This window comes from Rhodamnia argentea, chromosome 7 (genome assembly GCF_020921035.1).
Source record: "Rhodamnia argentea isolate NSW1041297 chromosome 7, ASM2092103v1, whole genome shotgun sequence".
NCBI lineage: Eukaryota > Viridiplantae > Streptophyta > Magnoliopsida > Myrtales > Myrtaceae > Rhodamnia > Rhodamnia argentea.
Window position 1 is genome coordinate 28,752,820 of NC_063156.1, and position 22,939 is coordinate 28,775,758.

Consider the following 22,939-nt stretch of genomic DNA (forward strand, 5'->3'; position numbering starts at 1 on the left):
ACACGACATATTCCTACGATGGTTTTCATCGTGCTCGGTTGGAAGATGATGCTTGTGCGACCACACTATGATGATCAATCGCTCCTCCTCGATGTCCGTCTAATTCACACCTTTTAATAGGGGGTAATATCACAAAAATCATCCATTTTTACATACTTGAGATATAAATTTACTTGCAACTAACGAGTCATAAACCTACATTCGCTCCATTACCATTTTATCGGAAACCATGACGCGTAAAGCATGATTTGAGATGGAGACATAAAAAAAATCGTGATCCGAGTGTACATGCAAACCCTAAGTGTGATGATATCACCTCGCCTTGTACCAAGAGGACTATAATATGTGGTTACAAAAGTTTTGATGATTGTACCTAATATTAGGAAACTAATGTCATGCTAAGTATAATACGAATAGTCTTTAATATAATGAAAGTTATGATACTATCAACAGAATATAATTATTTCGTCGAAATTGTTTATTTTGTATTTTACATGTCTGCTATGGTTTGTGAGATTTTGTGGGATTATCCTCAACTGTTTTAAAAGTTTAAACAATTAGAAGAAGGCGTGGTACAATACACTTAACATGATTTTCTAGTAAACCCTAGTGCCGGACTTGGTCAATAATCTACCAATGAGAAAAATGCTTTCAAGCGGATAATGGTGGAACTGAGTTAAACCCAAATAGTGAAAATATTTCATTACTTGAGAGAGATATTTTATAACTAAGGATTGCATACAAGAAGAGGCAAAATTAGCTTTGAAGTATTATCTGCAGCATTAGTTTTTCTGTCTTAATTTGATTCACCAAAGAGTTGAACTTAAGGAAGTGACAACTTATATAAAGACTAATCAAGACTTGGTTTGCCATAAAGATATCCAGCACTAAATATTGTTAGGATGTATGTGCGAGTTGTGTTAAAAAAATCTCACATTTCGGAGAATTGATGTGGTGTTGAGCATGTACTATATTATAATTAGCCCATAACTCATTAGTTTAAGCTTTTGAGTAAATATGGGTCCAATTAGATATGTTGATGGGCTCGAATTTAGGCTCTCTCTTGGCGATCCCCACATCGGTTCCAGTGCCTGGGGAATATGTGAAAGAATGCAAGCTCCATGATTATCCAAAAACTCATAAACTTATTACATTTTTACCAATTCAGTTCTTTAGCTTTTTAGTTTTGCCAATTTAGTTCTAAGTCTTTTCACATTTTACCAATTGAGTCCATCCAGCCAAGTTTGGCTAAAAATCGCTAGTGTGGAAGCCAACAGTCTTACGTGGCGTGGGTCGCACTAACGTGAACAATTTTTAATAATATTTTTCAAAATTTTTATTTATAATGCTTTCTTTTCTTTTTCCTTTTTTTTGTCCTCTTTTACTTTAGCTCGCTGGCCCCTCAGCAATAAATAGGTGAGGGCCAGGCTATACCCATTTGCCGTCAAGGGTTTGACAACCCTTGCTGGCCAATGCAGAAAGAAAAACTAAGAAAAGGAAAATGAAAAGAAACGAATAATAAAAAAAATTGAAAATAAATATTGACATATTACTAGATATTATTCACGTGGTTGTGCCACATAGGACAATCGGCGTCTGCACTAGCGATTTTCGGGTAAAATTGGTTGGATAGACTCAATTGATAAGGTATCAAGAGGTTTAAGGGTCAATTGATGAAATTGAGATATTTAGGATTAAATTGGTAAAAGTTCAGTAGGTTTAGGCCCTAATTTATACTAACCACAAAGTCATGCTACGAGAGAAGAGATTGCTACTGATAAACTAATCTCTCCAGCTAAGGGTCAGCCAACTGCCCATACTTAGAACCCCATTTTAAAAAAAAAACCAAAGTGATGATCTTGGGTGTCCTTTGAAATTACACCATCGATTAGGATCTCTTTCCAGCCGCACACTACAAATATGTTCCGACCTCCAACGCAAGATCCGACCAATGAAGTCATCAGCATTGTGCTCCCAACCATAGTCAATCAATAATTGAACGGTTTCGTATCTAACTTCCTCATAATAAATAATTGAGAGAGCTGGGAGAATCAAATGAACGAGACACATCAAATGATTGGTGATGAACCAGTACACCCTTTGATGGGGACTATCCCTTTTGCTATTTTGCTTTACAACCAGGAGCCATTCGATAGTTAGGACCCCCATGGGGGAGGTCCCCCTCCCCACCTTGGACCTTTCCTGGCTAGAAGGCAAATTACATGAGGAAGGCACTTCGCTCGCTCGAGTGCCAAGGCGATCATCCAGCTGTACATTCGTTCACATTTCGTTACGTGTCTGTCGTCTGATAAAAAAAAGGGGGAAGAGTGGACATATGAGGTCTGAATGGATGTGAGGACAGAAATTTCAACGTAAGAATCTTTCGAAAGTGGATGGTCCCGAAATTAATCCCGACGCAACTCTAATCATTTGATTGCTAGTTGTCTCGTGATCTTTAATCAGTAATATACCATCATACTTCGGTTGGCAATCAACTTCTTTTGGGACTTGATTAACATCATCCTTCAGGTGGCATCTGCCCTCACCTACTTGAGAAATCTCTGGAGATTTCCTCTGTTCTGAATATGATGGATATGAAACCGAGCAACAGCTAGCATGATTTTTTTTTCCTTTTTGGGTTGCCAAAAACTTAACATTTATCACCAAATTCATACAAATAACGCCAAAAAAATGGCTGGACATGCGGATGGGCTTAGGCAAAAGAGTCCGACCCGAGCCTGACAAGTTCTATTCGAAAAATTTTGATAGGAAATAGACGACGTGGATGTCCGATCATTTTATGTGGTACGGCCGATGTTGGCATAAATAATCTTTGCAATTCTTTATAAATTTCTTTATCTAGGAGAGTGTTTCTGCTAATATAATGATAACCTCAGTTAGATGATTGAGTTCGAGCGAAGATAAAATCGAAACAGGGGACTTTGATCGACTTCCATTGAAGTTGGTTTGGTGTCCTATGTGTTGGATCCAAGGTTCAAGTTGCAGGAGCTCGAGGCTCTCCGTGTTCTCCTATTTTTGCGAAAATGTCGTACGCTGCCAATCGACTCCGAACCACATGCTTTGTCCCACGACGGAGATGGGGTCCGCATCTGAGGGGTTACCAGAAGATTTGTTCGATCTTTTGCTTCGATAGGAGAAAAACACGCAGAGCCTTCCACGAGGCTTGACTTGACCCGAGCTGCCCAAGCTCGCCGGTTCGATGCCTCTACTCACTCTCAGTATATCAGCCCGTGAGAAGAGGCTTGCGACTTGTCAGAAAGTGAGAACAGGGTGAGCTTAAAATGCCGAGAGATCAGCAATGAGTACTTCGCTTCCGAATCTTCGATAGGATGAAGGCAAACGAAAATTGAGAATTCAACCATCTCAGTAATAGCAGTAGAAAATGAGAAACGTTCTGTTTGGTAGTTCGGTTTTAGTCCGGATAGGATGGGAAGTATATCCTATTTGCCGTTTGGTGATATATTTTTCAATGGATTACACCTGACTAAGTCCACATCCAAAAAAAAAAAAAAAAAAGGCCTAATTACTTGTTTGGTTAGGAGTGGAATAGACCCAAATAGAATAGGAATTACAAAAAAAAAAAAAATGAGGCGGCTTCAAGAGTGGCGCCATGCCAACCCCTCATTCTTTTATTAAGGCTCCGTATGTTTCACAGAAAATATTTTTTGAGAAAATAATTTCTTCATTTTTCGAGGTTTGAATCGCTTAGGAAAATGAGACGGTGGAATATATCCTTGGGCTCACCATCGAAATGGGTTGCATTCCCCGAGGGGCCACTATTATAGTGGCCACCATCCTCCCCTAATCTATGTGTTGTTCTCTCTCTCTCTCTCATTTTTCTATCAACTTTTCTTTTTTCTTTGCCCTTTTCAGTAAATTAATTGATTTTTTTAATTTGTTTAACCATATTTAAAGCACACCAAATACTTTATAGGATTAGATATGTCCACATTAACAATATATTATCCTATCCCAAACCTTAACCGAACGACCAAAGGCAGCCCAAGAGAGTCTTACCTCGTAGAGATCCAAGAGGCCTTGAGTTCGATTCCTAAACGTCTCCATCTCCCATTTAATCTATAAATGGAATAGATGATGAATGAGCGAGACCACCAAAACCAGAACCCCATGACGGGTTATCCAATCCTAAACGCAAAACAATCCCATTTTGTGGAATGGAGAGAAACACCCGATCGATGTTTAATAGCCCTAATGGGCCCGCTAAACATAGCCTTGGAGTCAATCGTGAACAGCCCAAGTCTTGCCGATGAGTAGGTCCACAAGCCAAGAAGGTAGTAAGCTCCATTGCACATATCAGGGCCCATATTGGGACTTCATTTCCACTTTGTTTAGGCCTAAATTAGAGCGATCCGCTTGTCGAAACGACTCAAAAGCACCATAAAATTGAATAACAATTCACAAGCTGGACTTTACCATAATAATAATATCACTATCGCGTATTACAGCTATATATATAGATGAACCGGTACGTTCCTGTCACATGCAAAGAAACCTTGGAAACATTGCCTAATTATTCGCCTTCTTAAACTATACACGACTTTAACGCATGTGCGCGCATGTTCACTTGATGCATGGACCAAGCCCTATGCCATAGTACGGCGGTGCATAACTCGGGGAGCTTGACTGATAAGAAGGCGAATTTGGAGGCGAGACGTGGTTGTACGACGAAGAAGACGAAGACGACGAATGGGCCAAGACGACGTTGCTCCTCGTTGGGTTCCTAATCATGAAGGGCACCACGTCTTCGAGAAGCCCAAGCCCTTGGCGGCCGATCGCTTCTTGGGTCGAGCCAAGAGGACAGTCTTCGATCGCAGTTTGGGCTGGCCGGGTCGTGAAGGCTGCGGCGCTTCCTTCCGCTTCCTGGACTTGATTGGCCTTATCGTGGGCTTGGGCGTCGGTCGACGAAGCGTCATTCCTGGGCTTCTTGACTGGCGGGTCCAATTGGTGGGCCTGGTCGAGGGGGAAGTAAGGGTACGCGAAGTGGAGGTGGAGACCTTCATAGGTGACGATGAGCGTGTCCGGGTCGTCGCTGGATCGCTCCACCTGCTTCTTGGCGTTGCACCTTGGGTTCGTGCACTTGTAGTAGCTTCTGTTTCATACAGTCCAATAAACCAAAACAAGAACCCAAAAAAAAAAAAAGAACAAAGATCAAACTTTCAAGCAAGAGTAGTATTTTCTGCCATGACGTTGAAGAACGAGACGTTATCAAATTCCTCATATCAGAGAGCTTCGAGCTATTACAACATAAGTTGATATAATGTGGTTTGAAGAGAAGAAAGCATAGTTACCTCGGATTGGCACTGTTCTTGATAGACTTTTGGCCGTATTTCCTCCATTTGTATCCGTCATCGGTCACCCCATTTCCACAACTCTTTATCTTAAGCGTATACTTGTGCTCGATCTTATTGAGCCCCCTCTGAAACGACGAAGTTTGAACCCTGAGCCACAAGAAGAACATGCCATGAACCACTAATCACACAAAGCACAATGGCAGTCCTAGTCCACCTGATACTACATGATCAGACCGGAAAAAAAATCGGAAATAAACCTGGCTGGTGAATAATCTCGTGGTGGTTGAGCATCCATGTGGTGGGTGCTCAAGAACAAGGCGCTCTCGATGTCCTGGATCGTGGGGCCCGAATAGACGTTGGACATGAGCCTCTTGATGGCGGCCTCTTGATCAGACGACTCCGTCGACGGGTCCATCGTCATGAAGAGGGGAGACTCCACGTTGAGAAGCTCCCTCACAAGCTCTTCCTCGTCGTCACCGAAAACCATGCCGTCCTCCATTATAACTTCAAGCTCTTCACGCAAAATACTAGGGTTACATCAAATTAAGAGAGAGAAAGAGATAGGGAGATGGAGATGAGAAGCGAGAGCGAGGAGATGATGGGAGAAGCTTAAGAAAAAGGGGATGGAGTGGAGCAGATGAAGAGAAGGGAAGAGAAAGTTGTTGTGGCGTCTACGTGTTCATCCCGGCCTTACTATAGTCACATTAAATGTAACATATATATTGACTTTTTTGAAGCGAAAGGCGGACACGAGAGTCTCTCTTGTACGCACTCGAAATTGACTTCTTCGAGAATTCCACGCCTGCCAACTTTTCTGCACTGTGGATTGGCCTTCGCGGTGGGTCAATCTTAGAAAGCATCTCTTCGTACGTGGGACTGTTGAGGATCCTGAACTTAGGTAACTCCCACAATTACGATGATGCTATAAATAAACTCTTAAGTTTCTTTCTATCCGATGACTCAGATCCCAATAGACAATTAGCAAGTGCTTTCATTCCATCACGTCCAGATGAGTAGACAACAAGCTATATTTCGAGAATTTGCACGCTATATTTAGTGCAGCGATCAAGCCTACCTAACTCGAATTTATTGAGAAAAACAAAGATAGCCGGTGCTGATTACTTACACCGACGAGTGCGATTTACCGAGTACTTTCTATGGAAACCCGATAGTTTTCTTTCTCCATCATGGATTTTCATATGTCAGAGTGTGGACGCGTCTGCAAGTATCTTCTTGATTAAATCATTTCGGTGGCGGGATCTTTCCTGTTAAGGAATATAAATGTGGTATTATCATTACACATTTTGTGCTCGAACGATGAGGTGAGTATGTAAAGAACACATACCATTTGATCGAGTTAATTCATGTAAAATAAATTTACATGCAAACCCTAACTTCAATATTGTGCATTAAAGTACTCTGGTGTGTAACATCGATAGATAGATAGATAGACAAATGTTTCACTGTTTCAGAGAGTACTGACTTCTGGTTCTGGTGTTCGGTGCGTGTTTGTCTGTGCATGCCATGGATGGATGCATGGAGGTGGACGAAAGCTAGCTCATCCGGGGACCCATTTCCACCAAAAGAAGAGTCAACCACTAAAGAAACACCGATAACACCCTCGGAAATTGCATGGTGCCTTCCTCCTTATCGTAAATTATTGAGTGAAGGTGATCTGACGATGCCGATTCAGTTACAAATTTAGCAAGAAATGCTTTATAGAGAACAAAAAGGAAATTCCACTGTGAAAAATCTTGTCAGGCTGATGTCAACACTCGTCCCACGCTCAGGTTGGGACTTGACCTAAGATTGGAGCGTGGAAATATATAATTAAGGAGGCGGACAGACACTTCAAAGCCCCGAACATGCCTCTCTCCTTTGACCCTATGAAAAGTTTTGTGAGAATATTGTCCTATGTTGCGAAAGGTCTAGTTATTTAAATGGTTCGAAAATTAAACTTATTGATGGAGGATAATTCGACCGGCAAACGTGTTAGAATTTTGAGTATGTCCGTCCGTCGATTGTCAGGAATTCGAAAGTTAACGGCACAATGCGAGTCGATTTAGCGTAATCTATATTATGAGCATGTTCTGGTTCACCTGATGTGGGATAACATTATTTATCGAAACAATAAACTGACTCTATGCGTTACTACGTCTTAAACAAAGTCAATCCCAAAGCATATAAATCCGAGAGAACGCCCATATAATGTTACCTATCGTGGACCCCACTATTTTCCACATTAGTTGTACTCACTTTCTAAGTTTCAACTATGTCCTTCGACTTTACTAAATCCCCGTTCTCTTTTCATCCCAATTCTCAATTGCAATCTCATTGAATAGTGATGATGGTGCCTACTGCCTACTGCCACGCACGGTATATACTCAGCACTTAACCTCTCCCTTGCACGCAAGCAAATAATGCATGCACGAATTAATTGCCTAGGAACTATATAGATTATGAATCGAAATATTGGAATTAGTCCTACAAATTTCTTTCTTGGTGCTAAACCCCCCAGCGTGTTATTTGAAAAATTACCAAAAAAGTTCTAAATGTACAGAATCTATGCGAATTCGGTCCTAAACTTTTATTTTTTGCCGGTTAAGTTCTAAACTTCTTGCATTTATGCCAATTGAGTCTATTTGGTCATTAACGCCGACATAGATAATTTTTAATAATATTTTAATATTCTTTTTTATTTTTTTTCTTTCGTTGGCCCTAGTAGGAAGAAAGAGAAAAAAAAATAAAACGAAAAACAAAAATTTTTATTAAAAATAGTCTACGTCAGAGCCAGCCGGCCAAATTGATTGAATTGGTCCAAATATAAAAGGTTTATAACTCAATTGACAAAAAATAAAAGTTTAGGACTGAATTCGTATAATTACAATAGGTTTGAGGCTTTCTTGATAATTTTCTCTGTATTATTTGGTATCCATGATGAGGAGACCACTTCACGGAACCTACGTTTGAAGTTTCTGCTTGGGAAGTGATTGTTCCCACGTGGGCAGGGACTCTGATTGTAGTGGTGGTTTCGCAGCATTAATTGAGCTACTATGTATCTTTATCGACACATCTCTTAGGACTATAGTCTAGTCATATTCACTCCTCATAAATGTTATTCTCGCATATCCTAACATCTTGATTCTCGCTCGAGTGATCGACTTAATTTACACTCCTAACCGAGATTAGATACGTCATTGTTTGAAACTACATCGTTTGTGTGATTGAAATGCATTCAAAGGAGAATCGTCCTTTCTAGTTTTCATGATCTTGAGGAGTTAAAGTAAGTGCGCTTAACTCTCTTAGCTGCGAGGATAACAATCCACTTTCGAATGTGTTGTAGAAGAAATTCTGCTATAGTCGTATCTAGTTATGTTCGATCTAAATCAAAAGTGGCTTTTTGGGTTTATCCTTTCAATTGGAGATATACTAATTCAATTCATGAGATGTGAGGCAATCGGCAGTGGTAACTCATGTGATTTCCAGAATGGGGATAGGACGAGACATTGTTCACGATGAATGCAATCCTCGGCCTACCTCGCCCATCGTAAGATCTATCGAATCTCCTCGCAACGAGATCTCGAACTTGTACCACAAATCGATGGATAAGGAGATAGATAGACGAAGCCAAACATGTTAGTCCCCTCTCTGTCTATCTCTTCCAATTAACAAGCTTAATCATGAATCTACTTACTCTGCCCCAGCCAGCCGACCGAAGTGTGCGCCACAGAAGACCCCATCTCCTGCACAAGCCGACGACGACGGTTCCTAATCCCTCCCCACCGCAAGTCGATTGCCTTGGCAGTGAGGGAAGGTAGAGGTTTTGTTCGCATGTGGGCTTTGACTTTTGGGGAGGGGGGTCTGGGCGTTTTCCAGGTGGGCCCCCCCGGTGTCTTGCACGTGAGGACAAGGGGCGTTGACTCTCAGAGTGGGCGTAGGTTTAGCTGCTGCTTTGGCTGCGGGAAACTCCCCCTCGTTTCGTTCCCATGCGGGTGATCGATCAGAAAGAGTCAACCCCTCCGTCCGGGTGGGCCGAGGGGGCCAGCGGCTGGGAGACACGTGTGGCGGCCGCGCCGTGTGTCACGTGTGCAGAATGGAGCTGTTGGGGGGAGCCCAAAGGGAAACGGAAGTCAAACCATGGCGAGTGAAGGACTCGACTTTGTAAATTCGAGGCACATCGTTCACCCAATTTGTGCCTTTGACATCTGTTAACTTGTGTGGACAGATTCTTAGACTTCGGCCAACCCGGGGGCTTAGAGCAACAAGCATGTAGGGCTCCAATCTTTCGTAATTCGAGCGGATTGGAGATAGCAATAACTTAAATCGAACATATCGATCGCTCCTCCTCCTAAAGTAAACTTTAAAAGTTTAACGGATTGATAAATGGTTGTCAATAATTCTATCGCAAAGTAAGGGTTGCATTTTGCGTGATTTCTCTCAAACTCTACCAATCGGATGATTATACCTAATATTAGAAAAGTTCAGATGATTGTACCCAAAGTTTAGATTCATAGTAAATTCCAATTAGATGCTTCAACAAAACATGAATCACGCGGACCGATGAAAGTGATTCTATTGACATATGTGGTCTCCTGCAAGACGTATATTTAGGACTCAAAACAAAGACCGAAGTTTTGTTAACAGACATCAAAAGCATCGACAAAGTGAAGCTCGTCGAAAATCGATGCAAAACAACTCGAGATTTCATGAACAAAACACGTGTCGGACCTGGGTTAATCCTCGATGTCGTCCGTTCAATCGATAACAAACCCTAAAATACATAAGCACATATCAGGGGACGTCCTAATTGCCCATACGTTACAGGGAATCTCGGAAACTGACTCAAGGAGGCTCAGAACAAACCAAGAACTGACAAGGAAGGGGTGCATAATCACCAGTTCCACAAAAAAAAGCAAGAAATACACTTCTTAGTCATGTATCCCTCTAATTTTTTGGAAAATTTATTTAAAAAGCCATAAACCTATTGTATGACCATCAATTTAATTTAGATAGTTCTAAATATTTTAACAATTTCTCCATGTAGCCCATTTTGCTAACTGCCGACTACATGCAAGGGTTCAAACACCCTCGCCTAGATGTGACCCTCCAACAAGCCCTCAACGGCTATAGGTGACGGCTTGCATGCTCAGTCCTAGCCCAAATTAGGCAAGGCCCACGCCCTTGCCAACCACATTGGGCAACGGCATCGCAGTCCTTGCCGACCACATTTGGGAGAGCGCGCGTGAGCCCTTGCCTGTGGCAGGTGACCTTCGTTGGCCATCTTGAAGGCTCTCACAATCGGTGGAGGGAAGAAGATAAATAATAAAAAGAATGAAAGAATATGGAGAAAAAAAAAAGAAAAAGAAAGCGAAAAAGAAAAATTGAGACACAAGGTTTTATTCGGGTTCATGTTTAAATTAGGGTTACATTTAGTAAATGATTTCACTATAATTATCACTTCACAATTTTCTGTTAATCACTCAATCACAAGCGAAAAAAGTATGCATATATATATTTATAAGCAGTAACTATCAACGACTAATAAAATATTAATTCAAATTATAAAAGCCACCGAGCGGGATCCCATGCTTTTTCTATAATGGCAGTATGAATCATGAACCGCGTCCCAACCAATTCCAGCTCCTTTGCTATCTTCTTCTATGGGCAGCCACCAGATTACTGCTCTCTCTCTCTCTCTCTCTCTCTCTCTCTCTCTGCCCACACTGCCGTTGCCTCTCGGGATCTTTTCCTTTGGATCTCATGGGTCAACAATGGTCTGGTCATGCCATTGCTGTTGATCGCTTCGCTATGTCTCTCCCTCCGGATCTTGCAACTCGCTTCTCACCCAGATCTGACATCTAGACCCCGTTGAGCGGCCGGGGTCCAATTAGATAGAGAGAGAGAAAGAGAGGGATTGTTGCCATCCCAAATATGATAACTTCTCTAAACAGAAAATCTTTTTATGTATTAGTATGTTGACCGTATAAAATGTACAATTACAAGTGAACCACGCAAAAATAAAAATTATTGATCTTGACAGAGTGAAGACCAATCTTGCCTTTCGCATCTACTATGGAAACTTTTTGGTTTTCAACAAATTCCGTCGAAATCTGGGTGATTATTTGTAATGCGTATGAACAACGGGAATGAAATCTTTCATATAGGATAAATGATTATCTCCCATCGATAAAATCGAAATTCAAAATTTCGAAGGATTTTACTCCAATTGTGACATCTCAAGTCTCATATTGATTTGGAAAAATGTCATGTTGAGTGATTTATAAGTCAACTTTTGATCTCCAAATACTAAAACTTGAGGTCGATCCTCGGGGTCGGTTGTCGCCTTGGGCCCGTGGACAGCAGCGACCGGCAATCCGGACACCACGACCGTCTGGCCCTGCAAATTAGCTTCTCCCCGTAAAACACGACAACAAACACGTGCTTCAAAAACGGCAGAGTTTTCCCGCGCAAAAGAGGTAGGCGCCGCCGCATTTGAATGGCGATGAAGACGCGGAGGCAACATGGGGCCACGTCTTCCCCCGCCACGTCAGCTATCCGTAAGCTCCGCATAGCTGTCGCCCACCATCAGCCCACGATTCCAATCGCAGAAGCCGCACCTCCCCCGAAGATTGCAAGCTACGATTTTCAAAATCTCGTTATCCTTCGCCACCTGCAGCGAAGTCCTCTGTTTTTCTCTCCCTCTCTCCAGTTTTCCGTTTCTTCCTTTGTTTCGAAGATCTTGAAATTCGAAGCTCGTTTTGGGTTCGGAACCGACGGTAATGGCAGAGGAGGAAGGCTGCACGACGCCCAAGCACGAGGAGTACAGAATTCCGCCGCCCAGCATCTGCCCCCCACCGCCGAAGAAGAAGAAGCCGGCCAGCGGGAAGATGAGGGACGCGCCGAAGAACGGGTACTTCCAGCCGCCGGATCTCGATGCTCTGTTCTCTGTGCCTCCGAGGAGAGAAGCTTGTGCTTAGTTTGTATTGAATTATGGTGTCTTGATTAGTTTAGTTGTTAGATTAGCGGCAGTGGATTTTTCTTTTTCTCGATTGGGATAATTGTAAAAACGAAAAGGATCGCGTGGAATTCTCGAAGAGAAATTCCTTGATTCGACGCCCAAATGTAAGCAGCTTTCATTAGTAATTGATCTTTGTATTGCAATTCGCAGGAGACGTTCGTTTTGCGTGGATGATGCTCTTTAGATATGAAAATAAGTTAGATCCTAATTCTGACGAACGCTAACGCCATTGCGGACTGATCAAGGTTTCGTGAGCATTCTGACAAGTAGAAATTCAAAAGGCAAGCCGAGACATGGATGCACTCGATGTCCAACGCTAACGCCATTGCGGACTGATCAAGGTTTCGTGGGCATTCTGACAAGTAGAAATTCAAAAGGCGAGCCGAGACATGGATGCACTCGATGTCCGTACAGTCGGTACATAAATTGGGCGTTCCCCTGTTGCCACGCATATTTGCCGTGGTTGCAAGTTTCTGCTGGCGTCTGCCCTGTTACCGCGGAAATTTCTTCGACGACTTCATAAAGATGTAATGCTCCTAAAAGATGTTCTACTCATGTAAACCTATCTCTGTTCAGAGTGGAAAATGACACAAACATGATACACGTTACCAGCATCTGTAATCTACAGCTCCGGATGGATTCATACGTGCCTCTGAAGTATCCTATCAGAGGCAATTCTGCCTCAACATCTTCCTCGCTTCAAAGCTACAAAAGATGACCTTAACTTGTCAACACCAAATAATCTCAAAGAAGCATTTCTTGGTCAGATTGATGTTGGATCCCCTTTTAGGAGAACACTGCAGCAGGAATGTCCAGAGTTTGCTCTGAGTACCGAATGTCCAGAGAGTGTAAAAGTTGAACCGCAAACTGGTTAGACACAGAAAATCTAGAAAATGCTCATGAGCAATTTAGTAAACCATGCATCTTAGTGATACGAATTTGAAGTAGAAACATAATAAAGGAGAATTAAACAAGCTGATGATATTTCACTTCACTGAGATCACTTGCACAGTAGCTGAGGATATGGGAGCGAACATTCAATCTTATACCCCGTCACCGCTTATTTATGTTGTGATATTTTGAATTCACAGAAAGAAGATGTATGCCTAACATGGAAAGGCAAACAATAAAAGCCCAGCAAGATGCGAGGAAACAGAAGAATGCAGAACATGCACCTAATCACGGAATATAAATAGCAAAAGGGCACAAGCAAATGAAATTGTATATGAGGAGCATCGTCTCTTCAATCAACCAAGTCAATCAATCAGTTCTGCATATTTACAAGTTCAAAGATTCTCTACATCATGAGCGTGGAGAAGTAATCTTCAAATTCTTGATCAATCGTTGGTTTTCTAGTCCCGAGGAGAGTATCTGCAATGAAGAGTTAGATACTTATCAGTCGGTACATTACAAAAAACGAAGTAGAAAAGCTATAATTACAGGTTTCACGCCTCACATCACAAGAAAGGGAAAGAAAACATGAAAGGCATAGACTCCCTCCTCTATTATATTAGCTACGTGGAACCTCCAATGTAATATTCTCATTTAGTAATTTTTCTACGGAGCATTTAAGTCCCTTAGACGCCTACGTTTATCTATAAATGCTTAAATATTCGCCTCCTGATGCAATCTTAAGTGTCTGCAAGCTATGCCTCTATTTAAATGAAAACCAAACAATCCCAGATCCAAGAAATCCAGGTCTAGCTTACAGAAATCACATTGCAAGATTAATGTTGAAGAAGATTTATGGGTCATGATGACCTTCTAACTTTAAAAAGAGATACAAAGCTTTACCATGGTTAGTACTCCATCTTCCTGATGAAAGGACAAAATTATCTGGATTTGAAGCATTGGAGTAAATACTGTCTTCCACTTCTTTAGTTGCACATGTCTCCAGGCAGTCATTTGCATATTCACATGTGTATCCCCCATGGCATCCAAATTCTAAAAGCTGCTCTTCAAGTAACATTTGAAAGTCATTGTCTTGATCGGGAGGATCATGCTTCCCAACTCCATCGTTGTTATCAACTCTTGTTACAGCCTTTTCAGCACCAGAGGAATGAGGCATGTCTTGTGAACTGTTCCAGGCCCATTTGACAGAAGAAGTGGAAGCTCCACTGGTTATCACAGCAACATCTGGGCCTAAATTACACCCGCCATAAGCAGACATAGCAATGTCGGAATCTTCAGCAAAGCAGTTGCTGTCTTTTGCTGATTCAGGTTGTAATTCATTGCAACTGCAACATCCCTCAATCGGCCTCTTGATTTTGGATGCAGGCAAGTCCTCAATATCTGGGTTTCCATCATACCCAAAGAGCAGAACTGGATCAAAGCCTCCATCCAAGCACTTGTGCTTTGGTAAAGGCAAATCAAAATGCTCAGATAAAATCTTCCTTTTCTTGCTCAAGTCAACAATATTTGGAGCTTTTATTGCTTCAAAGCTGTAAGCAGTGCAAGGATGTAAAATGACCAAGAAGAAAAGAGTTTATGTTAAACAAAAGCTGTGCACCTTGATTACAACCACAAACAAAAATTCAAAGTTAAAAAAAAAGGATATTCCCTAAAGTTCCCTTTTCTTAGGACAGAATTCCTGAACACTTGCCCCGAAACTTAAAAGTAAATTATTTATAAAGAAGAACAAAGCAAAGCCATATTGCAAGTATAGAACTTGGATGTTCGTACAACACTAGAACTCGTAAAGGCTTCTAATGTTAGCTTTGCAATTTTTATTTTGCAACTATTTGGGCAGGGTAAGTAGAGCCTCTTTGTTTCATGTAAATATTTCACCAGAAACTTACAATATTTCATGCACTTCTTCCTCCTTTTGAAAGCTTTGAGAGGTAGACAGCGAACTTGCTTAGAAGTGGCAGCAGCAGCACCGGTATGACTAGAGTCTAGGGGTCTATGTTTGTGGTGTTGGAGATGTCACCGGTCATCTACCAGTGGGTTGTTATACTAGCAGTGATAAAGAGTCAAAAGTGCTGAAGGAAATGGACTGGTCAGTTGATGGTGGTGGGGACCGTGCACTTCCACCGCTAAAGGCAATGGTGCTAGTCGATGGCAACCACAGAACGAGCGCTATGGTAAGAGATGGACTTGAATTGGTTTAGCCAAAACCAATCAAACGGTTGCCACAGCTTTCCTACAACTTGGTTCAGACTAGAAAGTTTAGCCTAGGAAAATGTTTTCCTTTGACCAGGTGTCATTTAATTCACCAGATATCTGACAATCAGGAGAAATCTTATATTTCTTATTGGATCAAATGGGCAAACCTTTGGCTCAACTAATCCCCAAGAAACATACTCATGTTAATCGAAATAATTAGCTCTCTAACGAAAAGAAAAATCTTGAGTGAAGTGAAGATGAAGAAAAAAATGGCTTTTTCTTCAGTTACGAAAAGACTAAGGTATTGGCATAGAGGTAAATCAAAGTGAGATTGCACTGATACCTAATCATGGTGCTCAGTTAATAAACGAGTATTTAAGATAAGATATCATGAGTTTTTTCCATTGCAATAAGTTAAAGTTTGAGGAGGGGAAAACCTCCATTGGAGGAAAATGGACGATACACCCTGTTCTCCCAACCTCTTACATGGTTAACTTTCTAGGGTTTGAATATCTATATGAAAGAAATTGGGGGAAAATACATGCTGGACTCTGCACTGATAAGGTGGTCAATCTGCAAGACTAAGAGCAATTCTGCAGCAAAGGACTTGGCAGAGTTCGTCCAAAAGTAAGCAGAAAATGAGTTCTCAAAGTGTTTTATGGACAGTGCACTTGCTCTTTGAAGATAATGATTTCAGGTCATTTCACTTGCTCGCGCTACGCACGCGAGCGCGCGCACCTGTATGTAACCTCGTACACCAAAATCATTTCCGACATGACGCTCAACAATCTAAGACCGTCGCTCAACCAAATTTATTCCCATCTGGAACAAAACCAATCACTTAGGAACAGATGGGTACGAGAACAAGGATCCGCTCACAACCCGAAAAGCAAAGAAGCAGTCAAAGGCATCATCGATAGCCTTCGGCCAATGCAAAGCGACCGCATCTTCGATAACAAATTCCTAGTAACCCAAAAGAAAAAGTCGGCCGAAATGTTTCCCGATCAAAACAATTGGAAATTTGAATTCTAGCCCCATAACAAGCTGTACGCAGTAAAACCCTCTCTCCAGTCCACTCCCAAAACGCCTATTTTAGGCATTTTTGGATCCAGCTCAAGTTAAGAACTCCCCATTTTTAAGCAGAGCAACTGAAAACTAACCGCAGCAGGAATTAACAGCCTCAAGTAAATCAAACAGATACCACTTGCCCTGCCACCAGAAACTCAACAGCGACCCACATGAGTAATCCCCCAAAACAGGGAAATATCACTTCCCCTCCCACCAGAAACTCAACTACGACCCACAGGAGTAATCCCCCAAAACAGAGAAGGCAAAATCGTAGCGACCAAACCTGCTTGAATCTGACGGGCTCGCCTTCCCTCCCTCCATCGCGACACGAAACATGCACCGAAAGAATACCAGGCGACGAAGCAAGATGAACAAGGGCGGCCGCTACTGGACTATGCAGGGGGCGTCTCGTGTCTTTTAACTTTAGGCCCGTTTCTTTCTGCTTGTCAGGTGTCATTCTTATTACAAAGACGACGCGAGCTACGTGGCCGGACGGACCGTGTCGGCACGACCGGTTGCGATTAGACGGATTTGGTCTGCCTCGCTCGGGGATTCGCGATCCTCGGCGAAGCTCGTCTCCGCCGTCGGTCATTCTCGAAAACGTTGTAGCGGCGCAGCTCGTGCGCCCAGGTTATTTAAAAAAAAAATTCCATAAATCTATAATTTATTGTAGTGGGAATTTTGTATAGCTTTGCCATTACAATAGAAATAAAAAAAAAAAGATGACAAAAGCCAAATAATTTGATGCTTGTAGTGTATGCTGTGTCTCAGTGATTAAACGGCAATATTTTATAAAAATAAAAAGAGTGAGAGAGGTGATCGGTTGCAATAATCGCTCCCGTTTGTTGTCATAAGTTCTCGCACGTGATATGAAAATGTTCAATTAGAGCCATAACGATAATGTGTTAGAAATCCAACAAATTGGTCACAGGCGCTTGCAACACCACTCACACTGATAAGATATCGTACTTTGTTTTTTCTTTAAAGAACTGCATTAAAGAGAAACGAAGAAGAGACGGCGAAAAGATGAGTAATTTAGGAGAAGAGTATCGAAGGTTGCCCATTTTACTTTGTTGAGATTTGGGATTGCATTATTACATCTTGTATTGTGATATCCGAGGAGAAAAAGGAACTTGGAAAGAAAGAATGAATCAAAGAACAATGCAAAAGCTAATAAAAAAATTGCTCTTGGGAAGGGAAAACAAAATCGGAAAATCAACACTTAGGAAGATCGGCTGGCGGCGGCGGCAACTTTTGCTTCCAACCCTTTCCGTCCATGACAATCCATGCCATCTTCAGTCCCCAGCTCGTGTGAACCTCCAAGTGACAGTGCATGAACCACACCCCTACACATTCGCATATGATTCCATCGTTAGACGTAACTGTAACTTTTACGCATTTAACAAGATTAATGCTGGAGATATGAGATAGTTGTGTTTACATGAATTCCCATAGTTGGGTTGCAATTATATGAGCCATGTTTCTATTAATGCAGAGATGACAAATAATAGCTGATCACCTTTATTTTTTGTGCATCACTGTTCGTAAAAGTTGCGTATCTGTAAACATTGCTTTCTATAGTTACAAAAACCTTTATGAGCTACGTACTAGCATTGTGCATGGAAGAGAGTATATTCACCTGGATTGTCCGCGAGAAACCGGATGGCCACCCACCCACCGGACGGGACACTGACCGTGTTCCTCTCTGCCGGGTCGACCAGATTAAAATTCTTGGGGTCCTTCTTCGGGTTGAAGTTCCCAAAACCCTGACCCACCACGAAGAAGTTGAATCCATGGAGGTGAAGAGGGTGGCTCTCCAAACCGATGATGCTCGTATCCTGCATCACCAGCTCCACGGTCGTGTTGAACGGCAGGACCGCCACCTTCGTGCCGCTAGTCACCATGATGTTGCTCAGCGGGGTACCCGTGTAGTTGAACTTGAAAGGAGGGTTGGCGGGGAAATCAGTGGTGTAAACCCCCTTGGACTGCTTGAAGAAGTGAGCTTGGAGTAAGGCCGTGGTCGGCAGCACGAAGGAGACGTTGTTTATTGAGGCCGCCAGCATTGCGTTGTTAGGACCTTGGCAGGTTTGGTTTTTCGGGCATGAGTTCAACCCTAGGCCGACGGTGAAGAAGAACTTCTTGTCCACGGTTCGGGGTACCTTTGCGGGGAACTGAGCGGTGTTTAAGCTACGTAGCTTTAGGGAGAATTTCGTGGCGAATGCCGTGTCGTTGAACTTCGGTAGGGTTGGCTTGAGGATAGGGAGTTTGGATGCCTTAGGTTTTGAGGGTGAAGAGGGTTTGGCGTATTCGAGGAATCCAGTGACGGTGGTGTTGTCGAAGGCGCCGGGACCAGTGGCATAGGGCCTAGCCGCCATGACGAATGTGGCATTCGGGGCCTTAGATTTTGCTCGGAGCAGGACGTTGGTGGTCTGTCCTGGGGTAATTAGCACAGTGTGGGTCTTGAAGGGCTTCACGTAAACTGCATCGGCTTCTACGATGCTGAGCGTGTGGTTGGCGACGCTGAAGAAGAGCTCGTCGTTGAGGGCGGCGTTGATGAGGCGAAGGAGGTAGGTCTTTCCGGGCTTAACTTTGAGCTTGAACGTATCTGAACAAGATGGCACAATTTTTTTTTCAGACAAATCGTTAGCATAATTGGGGCTCATACATGTAAAATCAAGATACTTGAGCGATAAGCACCTCTAATAGCGGTCTTGATGTGTAATTTCTCTTAATAAGGTGGATTAGTTGAACAATTTAATCTAGGCGTACACCTCTAAGGAGTCCTACCTTTGGCCGAACAATTGTATAGGGGCCCTGGAAAGCCATTCATCGTGTAGGCGTCGGAGAGGTTTGGCGCGCCTCCGGTCGTCAAGGCCTGGTTTATGATGGTTTCTGTGTCGGCTTTCCACCATTCTCCTACAATATCCGAAAGAAAACCTCGAAACTTAAACCATCGAAATAACTCATCGCCGATGCTCGGATCAATTTGACCTATTCTCGATCTCCCTAGCATCGAGAGTTACGATATCAGCTTACCGAAAACTATGGGAACTTCTTTGAAAGGTTGGGGAAAAGGGTAAGAAGCATGTTTCTTCGGGAGGATCACGATCGGGCCGTACACCGTCGCCCTGAGCCATGATATGTGGGCATGCCAAAACAGTGTTCCCCTTTGGCCAGTCACGGTGAAGTTGTAGACATAGGTTTGGCCAGTTTGAATCGGGCACTGTGTGACGTACGCCGGCCCATCCGCCCATCCGCTCCTGAGCTGTCGGACTCCATGCCTGTCGACGGATAAGGACGACTACTTAAATGCGGAATCGGATAATAAACTCGCTGTCCTCGCAAGCGCAATGATAGTGATCCAGAGATCAGCAACCGCCTAAAATGAATCTTACCCTACTCATTATATCAGTGTTTATGGTACGGACTCGTAATTTATCTTCCTAACGTGGGAATTAAGAGGAGCTATAATGAATGGAGCTGCTGGATTTGCGTACCAGTGGATGGTGACATTGTACTGGACGTGGTTAACCACTTTGATTAAAAGCCGGTCACCTTCTCTTGCGACGATTCGAGGCCCCGGGAACTGGCCATTGACCGTGACAATGCTCTTCGTCTGGCACAACCTCGTCACATTCTGCATCTTGATCTGTAACGAAGAACGATCATCAACTTTGCCATGGCTTAACTAAAGCTTCAGACACTTGTTAATGAAAAAACTTTTTGCTCACATCGAACTTGTAATGCCTAGTGGCGCCTCCATGCTTCGCCTGAGCGAGAGGTGGCAAAACCGCGAGAGCGCACAGCGCGAGGAATGCGGCTCTCGTCAGAATCACCGTCCATGAAGCCGAGGCACCAGCAGCAGCACTAGCAGAGCCCATTTCCGCTCCTCGTCTTTCTCAAGATCAGATGTTACTTGGAGACTAAAACACAATGAGATGGTTTTTTTGTTTCTTGAATGCGATGGAGGAAAGGAATGGCTTCGAGGGTTTTTATACAGAGGGAGGGAAGGAGAAGAAGGTGGTTCGTTAATTAGGTGATTAGGCCCAACAAAACATCACATCTTCAAACCCGAGAGGCTAATGGGTCTAGGGCTGAACCACGAGCTGCGTCTAGCGAGGGCAATCCAAGTTTTGTTCTCGAGTGAGGTTGGTCGACGTTAGTGATGTTCAGTTGAATTTCGTTTTCGCTTGTGGCGGTGTGTAATGTGTCCGTCCCAATATAATGACCGCTGGATTTCTTTGCTTTTCTTGAATTTTTCCCTCTGACATGTTATAATGTCATGGTCGAGATTTTCTCAAGAATCGACCGTCAGGTTCGTTGAAACAGCTGGTGAGTCGCCAAAAGGGGTTTGCAGGAACGGGAGAATAAGCTCGTTATTGTGAAAGTAGCATGAAAATGAAACGAAGTCCATGTACATCACCTGCAAACGTGGTTGCTCCCAGGGCTAGGGTTCGAAAGGAAAGTGACTCTAAAGCATGCTTATTTCACAAAAAATGAGTAATTCGAAAAATATTTTCCTAGCAATGATCGATTATATAGCTAACAGAAATGAACAAATGATGAAAAACCACAAACCCATTGTCCGTGAAAATATATAGACACAAGTTGTTATCGACGACGAAACATTTTTCATTGACTAACCGATTATTTTTAGAAAAATATTCTCAAAATCCTTGGACTTTCGCAAAAGAAAAGGAGCCTTAAAAGTAGGAAAATTTGCTGAAACATGTTTAAAAACCTAAATCTCGAATGACAAAATGGATAAACTATGAAATTCAATTCCCAATATATCTTAATTTACTTGATGGTGGGTATAGTATGTCATACAAAATGAAAAAAAAAAAAAAAGAATGATATAAAATGGCAAATGAGCGTGGTTGCGTGGTAGCCTTCAACCTCCTACCGTGAAGGCTTGTCAATGAAGTCTCAGAAGAAACAGATCGTTGGAGGGCGTTGCGAGAACATCTTGGTAATTGTCGGTTGTACCTTAATGCTTAGAGCAACGACATTTGATGTTACCGGTTCTTTGATTCTTGGTTTTAGATGGGGATGGGTTTGTCCTTTCGCTGTTGCCCGCTCGGTTTGCGTCCTTTTCTCATCGATCGGAAGTTAAATTTTTGACCAAATCATGTCGCTGTCCGTTTCGTTATGGGAATCAATCTCAGCGACAAGCAATTCTTTGGAGGGTTCATAAACAGTGTAAGAAATGAGGTAATAAGAGAACTCATCGCTTTTCACTAGTCGATGAGCCAGAAAGAAAGTTTGGAGAATCGGCGAGATAAAATTCACGGATGTAGAGCCGGCCAAAACGAACCTGGACCCGATAATTCGCTCTGAAAGTGTAGGGTACAAGTGGAATTTTATTAAACCGGTGAAGAACTGGATCAACCTGACATGGTCCCGAAAGTTTTGGGATCGGGCATGCGAGCAATCTTCTTTTTGGTGTTTGAATGATAGTTCGATTTTTCGAATAGTCAAAATAGCACAACTTTTTGCGTCATTAGCTAAGATACGTGCAATATACTGTAGTAATATAGATTCATCTGATCTCTAATATTTAATTGCCGATAAAAAATAATTTGAACAATGCTAGACTTGGTTGGGCTCGTAAAAGTAGACATGATGTTAAGTGGGGTGGTAGAATTTTCTTAGGTGTTCATAATAGGCTCACTTGGTAAATTATTTTACTGGACGAATCCGATTATCTTGACAATTGTTCACATAATTTTAAGGTTGGGTCGGATCAATTCGGTTTCAACTCAACCATCCATGTATCAATTTCTAGTAACAAATTTGATCTTCTGTCAATAGCTTCTTCATGTATGCCAATCCACTTCTATCATGTGCTGAGTGATATTGGACTTTTCTCATCCCAAAAGCTAGTCATAACATTTATAAACCGACCACCAACCCCTTTCATAATCGATATGGGATGATCGAAACAATAATCGATATGGGATGATTGAAACAATCTCTCTTCTCACAACGGGCTTAGGTCGTGAATGATGAGTCGGGAATGTCACTTTCTCCAATTATGAATCTAACAAATACTTGTTGGTAACCTAGACTACGATACCAATATTGAGTGGTCTTAGGACTATCTCAACTCAAAAACTATCTCAAAAGATGAGTTTTTTTTTTTTTTTTTCACTCATATAAACCGACCACCAATTCCTTTCACAGGTGATGTGGGATAACGTAACACCGGTATAAGAGCCGAGGTTATCCACTAGTCCGAACTCAATAGTTAGTCGGAGAGGGTTATTGCTGCTCCGACCTTAGCACGATGTGTGATGAAGAGATTGTTGTGATTATCTCACATCGATTGTAGAACGGGCTGATAGTCAATTTATAAGTGTGAGAGAAAATCATCCTTTGAGCTAGCTTTTAGAGTGCTAAGCCCTAGGCCACC

General features: G+C 42.4%; 4 protein-coding genes across 8 annotated transcripts; 1 reads left to right on the plus strand and 3 right to left on the minus strand.

The window, feature by feature from the left end:
* Positions 1–4,403: 4,403 nt before the first annotated feature.
* Positions 4,404–5,927, minus strand: LOC115749699 (probable WRKY transcription factor 49). 2 transcript variants are annotated; one of them, XM_048282437.1, is made up of 3 exons: positions 5,591–5,927; positions 5,331–5,480; positions 4,404–5,128 (listed from the first exon to the last, which is right to left on the minus strand). In XM_048282437.1, the coding sequence occupies exons 1-3, from the start codon at positions 5,830–5,832 to the stop codon at positions 4,603–4,605; spliced, it is 918 nt and encodes a 305-aa protein (XP_048138394.1). In that variant the 5' UTR covers positions 5,833–5,927; the 3' UTR covers positions 4,404–4,602. The 2 variants fall into 2 exon arrangements, with proteins under 2 accessions (XP_048138394.1, XP_030542492.2); XM_030686632.2 differs by having other exon boundaries at positions 4,404–5,131.
* Positions 5,928–11,920: 5,993 nt separating this feature from the next.
* On the plus strand, positions 11,921–12,515 carry LOC115749733 (cyclin-dependent protein kinase inhibitor SMR4). Its single transcript, XM_030686678.2, has one exon. It carries the CDS (start codon positions 12,113–12,115, stop codon positions 12,308–12,310), a length of 198 nt encoding a protein of 65 aa, XP_030542538.1. The 5' UTR covers positions 11,921–12,112; the 3' UTR covers positions 12,311–12,515.
* Positions 12,516–13,404: 889 nt separating this feature from the next.
* LOC115749731 (protein FAR-RED-ELONGATED HYPOCOTYL 1-LIKE) lies at positions 13,405–17,166 on the minus strand. 4 transcript variants are annotated; one of them, XM_048282269.1, is made up of 4 exons: positions 16,812–17,166; positions 14,146–14,792; positions 13,929–14,051; positions 13,405–13,725 (listed from the first exon to the last, which is right to left on the minus strand). In XM_048282269.1, the coding sequence occupies exons 1-3, from the start codon at positions 17,114–17,116 to the stop codon at positions 13,957–13,959; spliced, it is 1,047 nt and encodes a 348-aa protein (XP_048138226.1). In that variant the 5' UTR covers positions 17,117–17,166; the 3' UTR covers positions 13,405–13,725; positions 13,929–13,956. The 4 variants fall into 4 exon arrangements, with proteins under 4 accessions (XP_048138226.1, XP_030542535.1, XP_048138227.1 ...); XM_030686675.2 differs by having other exon boundaries at positions 16,808–17,164; XM_048282270.1 differs by lacking the exon at positions 13,929–14,051 and having other exon boundaries at positions 13,405–13,722; positions 16,812–17,164.
* Positions 17,167–17,558: 392 nt separating this feature from the next.
* Positions 17,559–20,495, minus strand: LOC115749725 (laccase-17-like). The gene is made up of 6 exons (XM_030686663.2): positions 20,256–20,495; positions 20,022–20,173; positions 19,561–19,805; positions 19,312–19,440; positions 18,164–19,129; positions 17,559–17,870 (listed from the first exon to the last, which is right to left on the minus strand). The coding sequence occupies exons 1-6, from the start codon at positions 20,403–20,405 to the stop codon at positions 17,740–17,742; spliced, it is 1,773 nt and encodes a 590-aa protein (XP_030542523.1). The 5' UTR covers positions 20,406–20,495; the 3' UTR covers positions 17,559–17,739.
* Between the last annotated feature and the right edge of the window lie 2,444 nt (positions 20,496–22,939).

Coding starts and splice junctions, on each gene's coding strand:
- LOC115749731 (XM_048282269.1), bottom strand. CDS start 17,116: ATGACCGACGGCGGAGACGAGCTTCGCCGAGGATCGCGAATCCCCGAG. Junction 14,793..16,811: donor GGCGAGCCCGTCAGATTCAA/GCAGGTTTGGTC, acceptor CACTGCTTACAG/CTTTGAAGCAATAAAAGCTC. Junction 14,052..14,145: donor AAGATGGAGTACTAACCATG/GTAAAGCTTTGT, acceptor TCTGTAAGCTAG/ACCTGGATTTCTTGGATCTG.
- LOC115749733 (XM_030686678.2), top strand. CDS start 12,113: ATGGCAGAGGAGGAAGGCTGCACGACGCCCAAGCACGAGGAGTACAGA.
- LOC115749725 (XM_030686663.2), bottom strand. CDS start 20,405: ATGGGCTCTGCTAGTGCTGCTGCTGGTGCCTCGGCTTCATGGACGGTG. Junction 20,174..20,255: donor CTAGGCATTACAAGTTCGAT/GTGAGCAAAAAG, acceptor TCTTCGTTACAG/ATCAAGATGCAGAATGTGAC. Junction 17,871..18,163: donor GTTTCTCGCGGACAATCCAG/GTGAATATACTC, acceptor GCGAATGTGTAG/GGGTGTGGTTCATGCACTGT.
- LOC115749699 (XM_030686632.2), bottom strand. CDS start 5,832: ATGGAGGACGGCATGGTTTTCGGTGACGACGAGGAAGAGCTTGTGAGG. Junction 5,481..5,590: donor CGAGATTATTCACCAGCCAG/GTTTATTTCCGA, acceptor CTTGTGGCTCAG/GGTTCAAACTTCGTCGTTTC. Junction 5,132..5,330: donor AAGAACAGTGCCAATCCGAG/GTAACTATGCTT, acceptor TGTATGAAACAG/AAGCTACTACAAGTGCACGA.